At 42.6% G+C, this 18,537-nt stretch overlaps 1 protein-coding gene across 1 annotated transcript; it reads left to right on the forward strand.

Moving 5' to 3' along the window:
* Window positions 1-162: 162 nt before the first annotated feature.
* Window positions 163-18,408, forward strand: C5HXorf58 (chromosome 5 CXorf58 homolog). Its single transcript, XM_063126491.1, has 8 exons — window positions 163-230; window positions 1,829-1,928; window positions 2,780-2,874; window positions 5,268-5,379; window positions 8,440-8,571; window positions 9,837-10,066; window positions 14,159-14,303; window positions 18,253-18,408. The coding sequence occupies exons 1-8, from the start codon at window positions 163-165 to the stop codon at window positions 18,406-18,408; spliced, it is 1,038 nt and encodes a 345-aa protein (XP_062982561.1).
* The last annotated feature ends 129 nt before the right edge of the window (window positions 18,409-18,537 follow it).

Raw genomic sequence — 18,537 nt, forward strand, 5'->3', positions numbered from 1 at the left:
GTTACGCTATCATATATTTTTTTTAAAAAAAGTGGGCGGTACCAGAGCTGGCTTCCGGTCCCAGTAGTGCGTCCCCGTTTCTAGGCAACCGCTGAAAGTCGCTCGAGTGCAGCCACTGTGGAAAAGGGGGGGGGGGGTGTCTTTGCGCCGAGGTCAGCCGCGATGAGGAGCAGCCTTCGCTTGGCGATACTCGGCGACGGCGAACATGACGGTGACAAAGAAAGGCGGAGGTAAAAGTGTCCGCTGTTCCGGGGGCCTGGCTGTGTGAGCCGGAGGCGGCGGGGTGGGCACTTGCGCTCCTGCTTTCGAATTATTTTGCGAATTGGCACGGGCAGGGCAGGAGGCACTGGCCGTGTGGGTTGGCACCTTCTTGGGATTTTAACCTCTGCTCTCCAATAACACTCTGTATGTGTGTGTGTGTTATAATCACACAACACGCACAGCAGAAGACCACAGGCAGATCCAGAATCAGACAGATACCAGCAGACACAGGCTTATATTTATTTAAACAACCCTGCATGATTTGAACAGGAACAAAAAATGCCGAGATTATTTAGTAGATTGCAAGAGTTAGTACAGAGTTGGGAACATGTTAGCAACAAGCTGGACACGTTTGTGTTGCGGGCCATGTAAACGTTTCATATGAAGCATTAATCTGAGGTGAATATCCCTGTTGTCACTTGTAAACCCAAGGGGTTTAAAAATCTAAAATGGACACAAGGAAATGACTGGGGAAGGGGGAAATGGAGGCATGGCTAAGCATGGAAAGAGTATGTGATTATTTCCTTTACACATACTTTAGCTTAGTTACAGTGTAAGGACCAATTCATGTGTTGGGTGGGCCCCCAAGAGCTGTATTTTTCTAATTTTGTAAGGGAAGAAGCAACCAGATTTGGTGACAGTCAGAAACTGGGAGTGGGGAGGGTTGTGGAGGGAGGGAAGGAGAGAGAAGAATCAAAGAGAAAACCAAAGTTTTGTGGATGGTGACATTAATGTATAAGAAGACTGAAATGCATTAATAACACCAAAGTTATTGAATCAAATGCTACTAGGACAGAAATGGGGTGGGGAAATGGAGTGAAGGGAAGAGACTTGCCTAATAACTAACAACACAGATTAGACTCAAGACAGACGCAAGCAACAGGAAGAGTAAATTCTAAAAAGTTAGGATGCAAGGGACTGGTCTGGACTAAGTAATGAAGTAACAGATGGAATAAAGGAGGTCACATAAGCAGCAATTCCACAACCTATTTAAGTACTGCTGCTACTGCTCATCATAGTATGCAGAAAACTAGCAAAGAGCAGGGAAATCCCTGAAAGAGCTGCTGGTATGTGCCTTCAATATCCTTCCCAAAAGCACCATGATTGGAAAACTTTTGTGAAGTCATTCCCTGATTGAAAGTTAGACCTGTCAGTCACAAAATATACCCTCTTCTCTTCCTTCCCCAAATCTGGAATATTCCATTTATGGAGAACTTGGTGGAGGTTAAAATGCATCAAATTGAGATAAAAGACATCAGTTGAAGTAGACTGAAAGCCTTGGGACCAGCCCAATTTCTTTGAATCTGAGTCAACTCGATTTGGAGATAGTCTGAATATCTTTGAAACAAGGATATTCAGTTCAAATTCATGCCTCATATGAGGCTTTTGCACAGCCCCACAATGTAGATGTGCCCAACTTGTTGTGAAAATGATGCTAATCCTGTGCTCTCACTATTACACTAATCTCTGGCATTTTTATGTTTCTGTTCAAATCATTTCCCAGTCATTTTAAGCTTGAACTCCTCACAGTGCTTACACATCTGGTGACTTATACTTTTTCCACCAGAGCTCAAGAAGAACATGCAGCTAGAACTATTCAGAAGATGTGGTGGCGTCACTTAAAGTTAAGACTGTTTAAACTTCTGAAACACACAATTTGTGCAGCGGTATGTACTTGTCCTTGGTGATGTCTGACTAGATATAGTTCTCGGGTTTAATTTTTCAATCACTTCTTATTCACCCTAGTTTCAAAAGGGGTCCCCTGTGTATGGATGCATTGGGTGTGAAAACAGGGGGAAACAAGTTCTGTTATGCTAGGGTATTCTCTGAGTTATGCAAGGAGAAACTTTCTTTGGTTTGTTTGTAACAGCACACACATTCACGCATATCCCCCAAATAGATGAAAACTAGGACTATGCATGTGAGCTACCCTCAGTTTTCTAGTTAAAACTAGTTGCTGAAGAGCAACTGTTATTTTTCAGAGTGAAAAATGTGAATATACGAGAGAGTCCTGTATCTTCATTGTTCCAGCCAGTCAGCTGTGCGTTCTTTTCCTTCCCATTCTCCCTCCCACATAGGTGAGCAACTTGCAGTCCTCCAGATGTTAAGGCCTACAACTCCCATTATCCCTAGCCAATGTCTCAAGTTGCCCATACCTGCTTATTTATTTATTTATTTATTTAAGGATTTTTTATGCCGCCATTCAGCCCAAAAAGGCTCTCACGGCGGCTTACAAAAGTATTTCTTAGACACTCACAGCATTGTGGCCACTAAGTATATTCAGTCCTCATTGATTTGGGGAGGGCCTATTGCCCCCTTAGATTACCCCCACAAGATTATGTAACTACTTCAAGCTTTGGGGTTCCCCTGAGTATCCTGCTTATCTCCCTCTTCTCAGTAGCTTCATTTGGGCTACATAGGAATCATAACAGTATCGGATTTTGCTATTAGTACATATGATGATTATAAAAGCAAAATGTGTTGCAAATTCACTGAGTGAAAAACATATTTCTTTCAGGAGCACTGCATTAGCTATGACATTTTGAAAAGAGTGAGTCCTTTGGAGGCTGAACTTCTTAAAGACCCTACTGTTCAGTGTAAAGTCCGATTCAGGTAAAATTAGTGCATTATGTGCATTGGTTTGGTAAACAAGATGACTTTCATTAGGTTTATTCATTTATTTAAGACCATCTTTGCCCTCAAGTATTAAATGTTGAAATACTTACACTGATGGGTTGAATCCAGTCTCCCACAGAAGAATAACTGAGGACAGATCATTCCCACTGATAAATTAAATTTTCTGCGGTGTTTTATCATGTGACAGTGACTTTATAAAAATAATAACTTCAAAAGAATTGCAAGGATTTCAAATCCCATAGTGAGAGTTTACTGTGGAAAAAAATGGCAATGGGAACCAGGCCTGAAATAGCTTATTTTTACTTACGATGAGTAATCCTATGGCCCTAGACATTGTTTGAGGGGCCACAGGATACTGAGGATCGGAGACAGTGCAGCTGGTGTGGAAAAACTATGCCTGCTGTCCTCCGAGGTCAGAAAATTGCCTGCTGCCCTCCGAGGTCAGAAAGGAGATGTTTATCTGGGTGGGGAGGAGAGGAGACTGGAGAGACCAGGATATGAGTTATCCTGAGCCTCTGCCAGCCTTCTTCCCTACCCCTCCAAAGTGCCCTAGCTAGATGGGCTAAAACGCCTGTGTAGCAAAATATGCAGGGCAGGAGGACAGGGATTGTATTGGATGATGAGAAGCCTCCAAGTTCAGAAGCTTCTGATTGTCAAGAGCACAATTGACAGGAATGCTCCCTTAAACACTGAGGGCTGTTTATTACTGGGCCTACAAAACCTATAGTATTCAGCCACGTATTCCAAAGTATGTTTGGGTGTGAGTGTAGATTTAGAAGCCCAATTTTAGGTTTATTTATTTTTTGTAATTGTAAAACATGTATTCATTAGTTAATTCAAAAGGATATATGTTTCCCCTTTCTGTATTTTTTGTCTCTTGCCCTTTTAGTTTTCAAGAGGATTTCCCCCCATATTTTATTGATAATTGTTGCAACTGCACTATGCATATGACTGTAAAATAAGGTGCATGTTTTGCCTGTGTAACGTGTGCCCATTGGTAGAAGTCAGCTATGGGCACAATCCTGTGGCCCCTAGACATTGTCTGAGGAGTGATAGGATATTGGGGATTTTCACCTACAAGACCATAGACAGAACTTGACCTTGGATGTGAAAGTCCCCGCTTGGATCTTCACCCCGCCTCTCCTCCAAGCCACCTCAGAGTGCTGCACTGTGGTTCCTCTTCCAAGGTCAGTGTTCTGACCTCAGTCAAAGATGGGAAGAGGTCAAAGGCAGTGTACCCAGGGAGGGGGGGAAGCCTCTCCAGCCACATGTACAAGTCCTCCAGATGGTCTCAAAAGCCCATCTAGTGTGGGGGTGGGGGACGAGGAGCAAAAGAAGAAAAGAGAGGCAAAAATTACCTCTGTTGTTCCTCCTGCCGTGCCAGCAGCAGCCTGGCAGGGCATAGGAATCTTAGCAGCAGTGGAGAGTTCCGTGTAACAGGCGGCATCCAGATAGGATTGCCTTCTAGAGCTCCTTTTTCCTAGGGAACTTCTCTAATATTTACAGTTTGATTCTTGTAGTCCCATCAGATATGTTTGCAGAGAAGTCCAGCTGAGTTCAAGAGGTATTAAAAGTTGTCAGTTGCATACTCAGGAAGCTCACAGACAGCATGTGGGCAATAGAGAGCTTCGGCTATGGGGCGGTATATAAATTAAATAAATAAATAAATAAAATAGTATGTCTGAATGCTGCTGCCATATAAACAACCCTCTTCCTGTATGTATGGAAGAGAAGGCATCATGGTTTTATTACTAATTATAATATGGATGGGGATAGATTAGAACCTTTCTCCTTGATGAACTCGTTTTCAATATACAGGAAGTTGTTTTTGTTTTGTTTTTAACATAGGGAGCATTTAGACATATTATCACCAGCTTATTGTCTGAAGTCATAGAGACTACAGCTGGGTTCAGGCAACGCAACAACCCTCACTCTAGGTTGAGTATGACTGGGTTTGCATGACACGTTATGCCTTATTTAAGCCACAACAAGCTGTGGTGCCCACAGTCACCATCCTGAATAATGAATAATCCTGAATAATCAATCCCGACTTTGGGTTGTCATATCATGCAATCCAGTTGGCGGAGTAATGCAAGGGTTAAACAACCTATGGGTGACATACTGAGTATTCACACCACCACCCCAACTATGGGTTGTTGTGTTGTGCAAATCTGGCCAGTGAGGGTTATGCAAGGATTAAACATGGCCTATTCTAGGGTTGTTTAATCTTTGCATAACCCCTGCCGGCCAGGTTTTACGACACCAGAACCCACAGTTGGGGGTTGAAAACAGCAACTTCCATGATAAAGCATGAAAAATAAGCTTTTCCATAATAATAGGTAATTAACTTCTGGGGTTTTTCCTTTCAGATTTGCTGGGTCTGAATTTCCCCCTTTTGTGGTGTTCAAGATATATTGCAAGTCAAGATCACAAAAGAGCAAGTACATTAGTGGGAAAAAAGTAATAACATCAACAAGTGAGGTGACCTACTTGATCGTTTTCTATTTCGTCTTATTTTTGATGTTCTGTAATTTATTACAAGCATCTTACTTGTAGTAAATTGTTACTTATTATCAATGAATCAACATTTTAGTTACCTAGTAATAAGCCAGGATGTCTTTTTTTCCGTTATACTTCTTTAAAACCAACTGTATATGCAGAAGCTCTAATCCAGCAAAAGTTAGTCCTGACTAAGTCATTAGAAGTTATTAAGTTATTAGAATTCCCTGCCTCTGGAGGTCAGGCAGGATCCAAACTTGTATTCCTTTCAGCGCCTCCTAAAAACATCTTTATTCCAAGACTTTCCTTAATATGCAGCCTTGAATCTCTGTTTTAATAAATTAATAAATAAATTAATAATAATAATTAAAATTAGTTATTCATGAATTATTTAAGTCCTGGTGTTTGCAATAGGTAGTAGTTACTAATGTTAGTTAGATTGGCACCAGTGTATAACAGACTTGCATAACATAGGACCTTGTGGAGAAATGGACAGCAGCACTTACTTCAGCCACTGCCTATCTTGCTGAAGCAAGTGATCCACATATCGTACTTCACTAATCATTGCCCTACCAACTACCTGCATATGTTTTACTGCCACTGCTCAGAGGTGGTTTTTTGTTTTGTTTTTTGTAAGTGGACTTCTGAGTATGCAATCTCAGCTTCATCAAGACTCCTAGTAAATTAGATTTGTTCCTCTTTTTGTCTCATTTTTGGTCGGTGGATATTAGGTGTGAGAGTTTAGTAAAATACTTCTCCCATTTGTTTTGTTTTTTAAGAAACAATTTCTTCTTGATGGTGATTTTGCAAATACTACTAATAAACATCCAGATGTAACTCAGTTGTAAACTATCATAGCAACTTGATCCTTGCAATTAAAACAATTAGTTAAATGTGCAATCCTATGCATGTTTAGACAGAAAACAGGAGTTGTAGGACTTTTCTCTCTCCAAACATGCATAGGAGACAGTGTCTGGGGGATATAGGATTGTTTGGTTTCTGGGATCCAAGATTGGGGCTAGGGCTGGTGTGATTTCCTCCACACCAGCTACACGCAGAAATGGAGCATGGAGATGGAGGGAAAGGGGGGCCGTTTCTGGAGGGAGGGGATGAGACCAGGGAAACTGTGTTAAGCAGGTTCCTATGTGCTCCCCAGCCTCCTTCCTTCCTGCCTCTGATACTTGAGGTAGCATATAGCAATTAGAACTAATAGCCATTGATAGCCTTAGCCTCCATGAATTTGTCCAATCCCCTTTTAAAGTCATCTGAGTTGATGGCCATCACTACATCTTGTGGAAGTGAATTCCATAGTTTAACTATGCACTGTGTTAAGAAGTACTTCCTTTTATCTGTCCTGAATCTCCTACCAATCAGCTTCATGTGTAGACCCTGGGTTCTAGTATTATAAGAGTGGGAGAAAAATGTCTCCCTATCCACTTTCTCCACATCATGCATAATTGTGTATACTTCTATCATGTTCCCCCCTTACTCACCATTTTTCTAAGCTAAAAAATCTCAGTTGATGTAACCTTTTCTCATAGGGGAGTTGCACCACCCCCTTAATTATTTTAGTTGTCCTTTTCTGCACTTTTGCCAATTCTACAATATCCTTCTTAGGTGCAGTGACCAAAATTGTAAACAGTATTCCAAGTGTGGTCGCACCATAGATTTGTGTACAGTGGGTATGATCTTGGGAGTTTTATTTTCTCTTCCCACATTCATAATAGTCTTTTCTGAAAGTTTTCATCTTTATATTTCCCCCAGCAAACTGATAATTGCTTTTTAAACTATCTCTCAATAAATAATTCTTTGGAGTATTGGGCGGAAATGGTTCAGAGATTGTAGGTAAGAACTGCTGAAATGGAAAGCTGTAGAATAATAGTTTTATGTAGTACCTGCAATGTTCCTTTTAGTAGCCATCACACATCCTCAAATAGTTTTTAAATTAATTTTAAAAGGTGGAGGAATCAAAAGGATAGCTGCTCAGGAGGAGATGGATTTCCTACTTAGTAGCATTAGCCATATAGAAACGTGGTCATATATGAAGTAGCTCTGAGAAGAAAGCTGTTCCTGAAGTGCAGCCTAATAAATGAATTGTTTAGTTTCAATCCAGAAAGCAGATCTTTAGATTCCTTTGTGTTCTTAATGTTATTGGGCTAGATTCAAGATGTTACAGAGAGTTAGTGTACAATATGTTTTTCTCCATCCAGACCTTATACCTGCTTCACATGCCTCCTGGGAAATTATTGATGGTGAGAGTTAGGCATGTGCCCCCATTCCTTGCATCTACCACTCATTAAATGTTATTTGTACTTATTTGTTAGTTAGATGTATACCCTGCCCTTCAAATACATTATCAAGACAGCTTACAATAAAATCTTATAAAAATAATCAAAAGTATCATAGGATGCAAGCACTTTGTGTGGAGAACTTATTCACATGATTCTTCCCCTGCAGAAATGGTATAGAAGAGAAGATTGCATGAATCAGACTTCTGGAATATTGGCCTCTCAGTAGAGAGCTTGTGTCACATGCTACATTAGGTTTGCGACTGATGAGAGGATGCGTCCAGTCTTCCATCACTTCCCACTAAGCATCTGTACTGTGCCTTAGGCCTAATCTACACCAAGCAGGATATAGCACTATGAAAGCGGTATATAAAAGGCAGGAGCCAAACTACTGCTTTATAGCAATATTGAAGTGCACTGACAACTGTTGGGGCCCATTGACACAGACATATACCACTTTCATACCACTTTCATAGTGCAAAATCCTGCTTGATTTGGCTCCTGCCTTTTATATACCACTTTCATACCATTTTCACAGTGCAATATCCTGCTTGGTGTAGATGAGGCCTTAGAGAACATTTCTTCAAACTCTTATAAGATTTTCAGATACTAAATTGGATGCACTTTTTCATTTAGTCAGACTGTAAAAATGTAATGTATTGAAAAAGCATGAGGATTTCAGAATGGTAATTTTGGACTGGACTTACAGTGAGGCTGAGGCTATTTTTGTTCTATATTTTCCCATGTTTAATAGGCAGCTATTGATGCCTGCAAATTAATGGGATATCGGAAGTATTATAAACAGATGCTGCAGGACGAAGTTCAGAATAAGAAATATGGAATAACAGATGAGATGGATGTTGCTACAATAAAAGACTACGTGAAAGTAAGCTGTGCTAAGATGTTCCCCACTCTCACCCCTTATGGGATTGGATAATAAAAAACAAACAACTGAACCGACCCAAAGCAAGCTTAAATACAACATACATAAGAACAGGACTTTAGCATATTCCGACATACTTTGTGATTGTATGGCAAATTAATATTGTGAAGGACAGGGGTACAAACCTCTGAGTTGTTGCTAGGTGATTTTGAAGTCTGCTCTATTGTGTTTCAAATCTGTTGTGCCAGGCTCGGGTGGGAGGGAGGGAGCTGGTGGCTGCCCCCAAGGTCATTTCTGCCTAGAGCCTGTGTAACTCCCACCATAGCACCTGGAGGCTATGAGGGTGGTTGAGAAGCTAACTTGGTTCAGCTGTGGGAAAAGAAGGTGGGTCTTGCCCCTGTGGGGAGGGGTTGACAGAAGCCCGGGAAGGGCACCGGTTGGTTAACAAGAGTCATGGGGCTCGGGGTCCAAAGAAGAGATAAAAAGCCCCATGAAGAAGACCTTCCATCTTCCTTGGTGGTGCGTGCGTATGTCAAGTGGGGGAGATCAGGTCCAAGGCAACCAGGAGGGGGTTACTTGGAGTTAGAGAGGGTTTTTATGTTTTAAAGTGTGTGGGTATCTTGGGGAAGGCCAGCTGTCATTTCGGCTGGATGTGGGGACGTTTGACTGTTTATTGGGGTAATGGCGAAGTGTTAGAGCTTTTCCTCACCTTCCTACCTCACTCCCTTTCCCTCATTTCCCTTTCCCTTTTTAAGAGGCCTTTACTGACCAAGGTTTTACATGTTAGTTTTAGCGATTGCAATAAATTTGCTTTGGTCCCTAAATGCGTGTCTGTTATTCCCTGAACATCTGGCTTGTCCCGATTGTGGACAAGGCTAGGGAGGTGGGTTGTCTGGGAGTTCAGGATGTTTAGTCCAAGAGCCTACCTTGCAGGGCTGTCAGGTGGACCCTGACATCCGTTACAAATATGTTTTTTGTTTTTTTTTGGAATGCAGCTAAATGCATCAATCCAGTGAACAGATTCTACAGAAATAATAATTTTACTAGCAACCATTTACATTTCAAGCCTGTGCATGTTTACTCAGCAGTAAGTTTCACTGTGTTCAATCAGAGTTTATTCCTAGGTAAGTGTACATAGGATTGCAGCCTTCGATTCATCTTCTGAGGCTGATTAAATACTTGCAGAAAAGGAGGCAGCTTACAAAGTGTACCCAAGAATTCTAAGATAAGTAAGTTTTCATAAATATTGTTCTTTTCTGACTCTCTAGTATGTCAGTTACATCGATGAGATTCCATCACACTTTGGTGGTAGGCATAACTACTGGAGAAAACTGTCTTTGGAAAACTTTCCCAGAGCAACGATACTGTATGACATCATGGACTATGCAGAGTCTAGGAAGATGTCTGCCAGGCTTAGGGCAGAATTGCCATTTCTGCTGCTAATACCACAGAATGAAGAAATGTGTCGTGCTCAAGTCTTGGCTGTTTGTCATATCAGGTAAAAGCATATCAGTTGTTGTCATTCTTGTTTGTGTATGTGCTTTGGAATGTCTATTCCTTCTTCCCTTGTATTTTTAAATATTTTTGACGGTAACAACAACAAAAAGAAGGCTGTAACATTACAATTTTCATTTTCTTTTGGCCACCAAATAGCACTGCTTTTTAATTGGACACTCATAATTGTAGCAGCTGCAGTCTTGCATCTTATGCCATATGGGGGAAGGCTGAAAGCCAGACAGTTGCCATCCACAAAGTTGTTGAAGCAGCAACCACCTTTCGGAGCGGGCAATCGCCTGTCATATACCTAGGAATCCATCTTCAGTGGATTCCACAACCAATGCTGCTCAATAAAAGCCATGACTGTTTCAGTTATCTCTGTTCTTATCTTTTGTTAATTAGTCAGTACCTCTGTTTTGTCACTGTATTCACCTCAACTGCTTTCATGATGAGATATGAAATGGGAGCAAGCAGAGGTGGAAAACTTGTGGCCCTCCAGACATTTTGGCCTACAACTCCCATCCACCCTAGCCAGCATAGGTAATGGTGAGGGATGATGGGAGTTGTAGGTCAAAACATCTAGAGGGCCACAAGTTGCCTACCCATGATCTAAACCTAGCAGTTTAGAAAGTCTGCACTTTGTCCACAGTCCTGCCACTGCAGTACCAGTAAAGATGGTGGGCCTGGCCCGAACAGCCAACAGGCCTCTTGTCCACCCCCCTGCCCTCAGCTAATACTGGCATGACAAAAGCAGGCAGCTGCACAAAATAGAGTGAAGAGAAATTGTTGTCATATTCTGCTGGAAAAATAACCAGCACCATCAGGCAAGAAGCCAAATGTACAGAGGTTGGTGGGTATGGCTGGATGGGATTATAGCAAGCTTGGCAAAAAAGACAGTTATTGGGGCCAATTGTTGCAAGATTGAGATCATTTGTTGTCCATCAAACTGCATTGTTTCATTATGGGGGTGGGGAAGGGTCAGCTCTTCCTGCGCTTTCACTTCAGGGTGTAGTTAGGGACCAACCTGGGACCCTCTTGAGTGCTTAACCCTGTGCTATTTCTTCTACCAATACATCTGGTAGTTCCTGTTTGTGTTCAGATTGTAAGATACACAGGAGGAATAGAAGAACCTCCAAATGGCTCATTTGCAGCAATACAAAACACAGACAAAACCATCACAGGTGGTTATTTAAGTAAGAGGTTACATAACTACTTTTGAAGCCTTTTCTAGATAACGAAAGATAAAATCAGTCACACTGAATTAGACTCAGGCTTCAATACAGAATTCTACAGAAGTAATGGGCCTTAAGCTGGCCTGAAGGTAATATACTGTGATCAGTAAGGAATGGAATGTGTTTATATGAAGGCAGATATTCACCCTTTCTGGATATTGATATCCATGATTACTCTAACTTGAGCTATCCATGTACAGCTCTGAATTGATCTATTATGATGATCTAAACAATGTCTTACTATGTTTAGTATCACTCTACCAACTGTTTATTTAAAATAGTCCCATGGAATGCTAAGTGTTTCAATTCCCATTTTTTATTTCTTGAAAATTATTGTTTAATTGCTGTAGACATTTGTGATAGCTTCCTTACTTTTATGGTATGATAGAAATGTATTTTCACATTGATTTGGTTTTGTTGTTTCTCATGTTTCACCATGTTAGTGAAAAATATATTCATTTAAGCCTGACAGCAAATATGCAAGAATCATAGTGTGGGTATTCTTTTGGTTAGGCTCTGAAGTGGCACTCTTGCTTAAAAAGTTTAACAGAGCAGTCCTTTCTTTAGGTTATCAGCCTGCTTTGTGGGATAGGATCACTTCCTAGGATAAGATCACTTCTAAGCCCACCTGCACCAGCAGAAAGAGTGCAAAGTTGGTAGAAAATGTTTGTGCCAGGGTATAGGTCACCCTTGCATTGACATGATACCACCACTGGCAAAACACCAGCAATGTGAAGAGGAAACAGGACAGAGTTGGGAACATGGTAAAGGAGATGCAGAATTTAGGAGGAACACTATGCTCACTGAGGGCTTGTGCCTATCCCTGCAACAGCACGGCATTACACCTTAAAGCAGGAGTGAGAACATCAGGCCCAGGGTTAAATCCTGCCCCGCACCCCCAGAGTCCCAGTCCCATATGAACATGCCCCCTTGAGTTGAAAGAGGTACCCCACCCCTGCCTTAAAGAGGTGATGGAAGTTTAAAACTCCAATTGAAGTCAATGGAGAATCTGTGTGTGTGTTGAGAACAACCCCTAAACATTCACCTAGTGTCTTCTCATCAAAAGGCAGTGAGAGAGGAAGCAATCATGTAGATCTCTATTATGCTTCCTCACTATTCAGAAGAGAGGATATATCAGCAGCCTGTCTTTCACAGTACAGGCATAATACTTCTTGAGGCAATAGGTTTCACATTAAATTTCAGTCTGTTCATCAGAACATCAAGATTTTGACATATGATGAAATTGCAGCTGCAAGACAGAAATCAAAGCAGGGTTGTCCTCAATTTTATGTGAAAACTGCTAACCTTTGGCCACGTTCTGATGGCACTTTAAACCATGGTGGCTTAATAAGCTACTCACAGTAGCTTGTTTTCTAAATAACCCACAATGCTCTGCCACGTGAGCGGGCTATTACGCTACTGTCAATAATTTATTAAGCTACTGTGCCTAATCTGAGACCACGTTACGCCAATCCTTTTACAACTTCATTGGCTGCCAGTCCAGGTCTGGGCCCGATTCAAAGTGCTGGTATTAACATTTAAAGCCCTAAACGGTTTGGGGCCAGGTTATTTGAAGGAACGCCTCCTCCCATATGTACCTGCCTGGACCTTAAGATCATCCACAGGAGCCCTTCTCCGTGAGCCCCTGGCAAAGGAAGAGAGGCAGGTGGCTACTAGGAGGAGGGCTTTCTCCACTGTGGCACTCCAGTTGTGGAATGAGCTCCCCAGAAAGGTTCACCTGGCGACTGTACTCTTTTCGTCGCCAGCTGAAGACCTTTTTATTCTCTCCGTATTTTAACACTTAATTTTAACTTAAATTTAAATTTTATTCTTCTAATTCTGTATTCTAATCTTATATCAATTTCTGCTGTGTGGTTTTATCCTGATTGTACTTTTTATACTGTGTTTTGTATTTGTGTTTTTAGACTGTTGGTTGTTTTATTATGGTTTTCATTTTTGTGAACCGCCCAGAGAGCTTTGGCTATTGGGCCGTATGGAAATGTAATAATAAATAAAAAAATCCCCCAACCTCCTATCTTGCTGCAATCCTTCTGCCCAAGCAGGGACGGTGTTTCACCCATTGACAACATCAGGCAAGTTAAAGTACAGGGGCTTAATTCAGCACTTCCCGACAATGGGTGTGTGTGGCTTTAGAGCACTGGAAGTTTGCAGGATCAGGACAAAACTTCATGCACAGCCTCCCCTAGTCAGGAGGCTAATGACACCCCCACAAAGGTTTCACGTGTGCATTCCCCCCCCCCCGTAGCCAATTCTAGTATAGCCCCCTTGCTCTCAGTATCATGAAACCGCCATAGCATTTTAGTGAGACATTGGAATAGAGGATTTCCTCTCTCTCACCCCCATAGACATTGCTGCCAGCTATCTTGCTAAAGCACTGTAGCACTTTAAAGCTGAAGTGGAATTTTGCATTCTCCCCACCCAATCCGCAAACTTTGCTGGCATAGATGCTTCTGTCCCCTATTGCACACACCCCCATGGACACTGCTGGCTTAGTGGCTTTAACATGTTTCCGAAGCCTGGGCGGAGGAGAGCAGAGCAGCAGCAATCTGAGCCACTCCTGCCACACAACTCTGTACGCGCCAAAAATAACCCATGGTGATCACGCGATGATACAATAATCCACAATGGATTAAATAACAACTGCAGACGGTGTCTTATCAGAGTGTGTTAATTTGGCTAAATAAGCCATCGTAAGTTAAAAAATTCCTACCAGACAACGCGATAACCAACAATAGTTAAATAAGCTACATTATTATGGGTTATTGTGACATCTGAAACTGGTTTTTGGCTTCTGTAAGTTTTTGTAAAATAAAATGTTCAAAACATTGGTTTTCTTCTAGATCTCCATCACCATGTTCCACAGCTGCCACTCTATCAAAACTAGACCAAAAATCAGTGTACAGACCTTCTGAACGTCGTTCTTACCAAGCTCGACAGAAAATTGCAAAAATGAGGAAGGCATATAGGATTGAGAAAGGAGGAGTGGTAAGCATGTACAGTTAGAACAAAAATATTGTTTGCAGATAAGAGCCAATAAATCTCATCAGATAGGATTCTACCTGTCTCTTTTAAAGAGCTTTATTGAAATACACTTCTTTAAAAGCTGTAAATTTTGTTGTTGGAGCACACGAAGATCTTTCAGACATTAGAGTAGGAATCACATAGTTTTTATATAGATAGACCAAACCAGAACAGTGAAGAAAACAGCTAAACACAATGTACCATATTTCTTCGATTGTAAGACGCACACTAATTTCAGTACCACCAACAGAAAAAAAAACCCCTAAGAAACACCCGTGATTCAAAGACACACCCCATTTTTAGAGATGTTTATATGGGGGGAAAAGTGTGTCTTAGAATCCAAGAAATAGGGTACAACCTTTCTTTCTTGTCCCAGCTCTTGCATGTGTGTAGTCCATATATTCAAAATGTAGTACAAGAATTATTTGTGAATAAGGACTCTCATTTGCCAGACCTCAAGAGGTAGGCTATAGTCCTCTCAAATACATCTGCCAATTGAGAGTATTCCAACCTGATGTTTGAGCATATCTATTTCTGTCTAAATTGCAAAACATGGATATCATAAGAACAGTTTGTGAAGAAGTGAGTGCCCTTGTAATGAGATAGATTTTGCAACAAAACCTGGTAGCAGAACGCCCATTGTGGGGGACCGTTTCTGTTTCTGCAGGATCCCCCAGCTAGAAAGATAACTAATGCATGCACACCTCAAAAGTGTCCTATCCCAGAGTGTTGTGTGCTCACATATTACATTTTTAATGGTAAAGTCTGTTCCTGTAGCAAATGAATAGACAACCCTCCAAAAGTGAGTACAACCTATCTCCTTCTGCTCAAGCAACTCTGCATAGGGCCTATTAGACACGTTAAGCCATGGTTAGGCCTTTTGCCTAACCAAATGATTAGTGAGCATGTTTAAACAGTGGTTAAGTAGCCACCATGGTTAGGAATGATTCACATGGCACACTAAGCCATAATGTTTAGCTCAAAATGCTTAACCACCATGGCTTAGACTGTTGTCTGAACAGGGTCATAGATAATGAATCCCTAGAGGGAATCTGGATGAGGCTTGCTGGTCTAGAGGAGGGGTGAGCAGCCTCTGCAGGCCAATTCCTGCCCCTGCCCTCCAGAAACCACACCTGACTCTTTCCATGCCACCAGTCCTCCCTGCCCGATTTTCCTGTAAAACAAGGTGTATGGGGGAGTGCACGGCTTGTTAAAACAAAATCATGCTCCCTGAAGAGTTCCAGGAGTCACATGCTCTCTGCACACTTTGTTTTATATCAAAATCACTGGGCTTTTTTTGTGCTGCTACAGTCAAAGCAGCAAATTCAGTAGTCGGGGGCAGCAAGGATCACATAAAAGGCCAGTGAGGGGAGCATAATTCTTGCTTTGGGTGCAAGAGGGCCTAGGTTTGAATCCTGAACACACCCCATGCAATGCCATACCTCTCCAGATACTTTAGATTACGTCTTCCTTAATACCTGACCATTTGCCATGCTAGCTGCGGGTGATGGGAGTTATAGTGCAAAGCATCTGGAGGGGACAACGTTGCCTTACCCTTGGCATATCCTTTGCATACCAAAGGAGCCTGGTATCTTGAGCAGAGGTGGAAAGACTCTGACCTGAAACTCCAAGAGCCACTGCCTGTCACTGTGGACAGTACTGAGCTAAATGGACCAATAGCCTAACTTGGAATAAAGCAGTTTCCCATGTTCAGGTCTATTGAAATATCCTCCTCACTGTCCCATCAGCTGGGAGTATGTTGGGCAAGGCATGCCTCAATGTACTTAGTTGCCTAGCATTCTCTAGGATCCTGTGTTACAGGCTACTTTCACAGTGAGTACAAGTGTGTGTAGAACCTTTTACACATAGTAATGACGAAGTCCCTTGCAGTGCACATGGCTGAGGCTGGCAACAGTGGTGAGAAGTACTTCTATGGAGATATTCCCTTCCCCTGCCAGCCCAGCCATCGCTGCGCATGTTCAGAACTGTACATAGGGAAAGCAATGGACACTTGTTTTCTGCCTTCTTTCCAATAGTGTGTGTTAATTTAAGTACCGTATTTCTTCGATTCTAAGACACACTATTTCCCTAAATAAACAGCTCTAAAAATGGAGTGCGTCTTAGAATCGATGGTGTCTTAGAATTGAAGCAATATGGTAGATGCAAAAAGACTCTATCCTATTAAAAAAGGGTCTGAAACATCCATTCTCTCTAGCTTTATTGCTTTTAGAAACTGAGCAAGCAGGGCTTTTTAAGATTGCTTTGCAGGCAGGGCCGGCACTTCCATAGAGGCCAGTTAGGCGGCCGCCTAGAGCTCCAAGGTAAGGGGGCGCCAAACGGCACACCCAGAAGTCGCCCTCCCGCTCCCAGAGCCACTCTGGCCGAGTGAGGGCAGCTTCCGGGCGCGCCGTTCCGAAGCCTTCCACCCCGCCCCCCAGCGTCCCTGGCTTGGCTTCAGCTGGGCACCCACCCAGCAGCTGAAGCCAACCCAGGACACTGGGGGGCGGGGGCACGTGCCGGACGTCAGAACATGGAGCCGTCTGATCGCTCTCTCCCAGCTTCCCAGTTTGGCTTTGGCTGGGGGCTCCCAGCCAAAGACAAGCCAGGACGCTGGGGGTGGGGCGGCGAACGGACGGAATTGGAGCTGCCTGCCCACCCCACTGCAGCGTCCTGCGAAGCCAGGAGGACTTTGAGCGAGGGACAGGTAACCTGTCTCCGCCTACCTGGGGTGGGGGTGGGGATACGGTGGGGTGGGGGGGTGAAAGCAACTCACCTTGCCTAGGGCGCAAAAAAGCCTGGCACTGGCCTTGTTTGCAGGCTGATTGGGGCCTACAGCACGCCCCGTGCAGCTCCGGCCCTCGTCAGCCGTGCCGGGAAGACACGCGGCTCCAAGAGTCAGGAGGCTCACCCCCCCCAAGCACCGGGTCCCCCCCCAGCCGCCACGCTGGGAAGCGCGCGTCCAGCCTGGAACTCCTCACGCCCGCGGAAAAACCTGTGCCCAGAGGCTAAAGAAGTGCTGCTCCACCGAAGCTGCTCTCACGCGGCAGTTCCAGTCGTCTCTCTCCTCCTCGCGCAGGCAGGCCTCCAAAAGAGGAAGTTCCTGCAGCAGCCACGAGCCATGCGAGCAAAGAGGAGCTGGGAGGGTAAGCGCCTGGTTTTTTGCTTACCCCTAAGCCCCTCCCAGCCCAGTGGCACCAAAACCCAGCTCTTTCTAAGATATTTCTAAGACATTTCTAAGAAATTCTACTCATAAAAGATATTTTAAGAAATTTATTTTTTCTCATAATTTTTTTTTTCTGTTAGTGGTACTGAAATTAGTGTGCACCTTAGAATCGATGGCGTCTTACAATCGAAGAAATACGGTAGTTATTTATATTCTGGACCATTTATTTGATTAGGTTGCTTGGGGAAAGTGATAATTGGCCCTTCCATCTTCAGGGAATGTGGCAACAATGAAGCATTAGTGCAGTCCAGCCATATATACACTTCATAGTTGAGAGATTGAAATTATGAATTCCACAGCAGACCTAACATAGGAATTCAAGTCATATTCCAGATTGCTATTCATCTACTGAATCATACTGCTGCAAAAAATTTTAAAGAGTTCATTGAAAAGTGCACAGCTTTGTTAATCAAATACAATTGCATGCTTGATTTAGACTGCTGGATTTGCATCAATACTCTCTTAACACACACCACGCGTGATCCAATGTTAGTCCTATGTAGAGTAGTAGACCCATTGAAAGGAATGGAACATTAGTCATGACTAACTGAAATCCCATTGCAATGGGCCTACTCTAAATAGGACTAACATTGAATACTATCCAAGTAATTTCTGGGGTGGGGAGTATGAGCCTAAGATAACTCTGCTGTTGTAATTTCTTTTTGGAATAATTTATACTTTGTTGTTCAGGAGCCATTTTTAAGTGGTTATGCAGAAACTATGGTTTTATTCAATGAAAGCCCAAGCAACCAAAGTCTACTTTCAGTTGAAGACTGGGAGAAGGAGGCAGTACAGCTCTATGACTGGGCCAGATCACTACGAACTGAAGATATCGGGGAAGACTAAACTTAAAAAAAAAAATCTTCATACTTTTTCACTTGAATAAAATGGTTATAGGAAACAAATGAAACTGTTCTCCATATATAGTTTGCTGTGGACCTGGTGCAAACATAGCCTGACAGAACATGTATATGA

This window comes from Elgaria multicarinata, chromosome 5 (assembly GCF_023053635.1).
Source record: "Elgaria multicarinata webbii isolate HBS135686 ecotype San Diego chromosome 5, rElgMul1.1.pri, whole genome shotgun sequence".
NCBI lineage: Eukaryota > Metazoa > Chordata > Lepidosauria > Squamata > Anguidae > Elgaria > Elgaria multicarinata.

What these genes read in the sequence shown, in the direction of transcription:
- C5HXorf58 (XM_063126491.1), top strand. Translation starts at nt 163, where the DNA reads ATGAGGAGCAGCCTTCGCTTGGCGATACTCGGCGACGGCGAACATGAC. An exon ending in AACACACAATTTGTGCAGCG is followed by an intron (nt 1,929 to 2,779) that starts GTATGTACTTGT and finishes TATTTCTTTCAG; the next exon opens with GAGCACTGCATTAGCTATGA. An exon ending in CAGTGTAAAGTCCGATTCAG is followed by an intron (nt 2,875 to 5,267) that starts GTAAAATTAGTG and finishes TTTTCCTTTCAG; the next exon opens with ATTTGCTGGGTCTGAATTTC.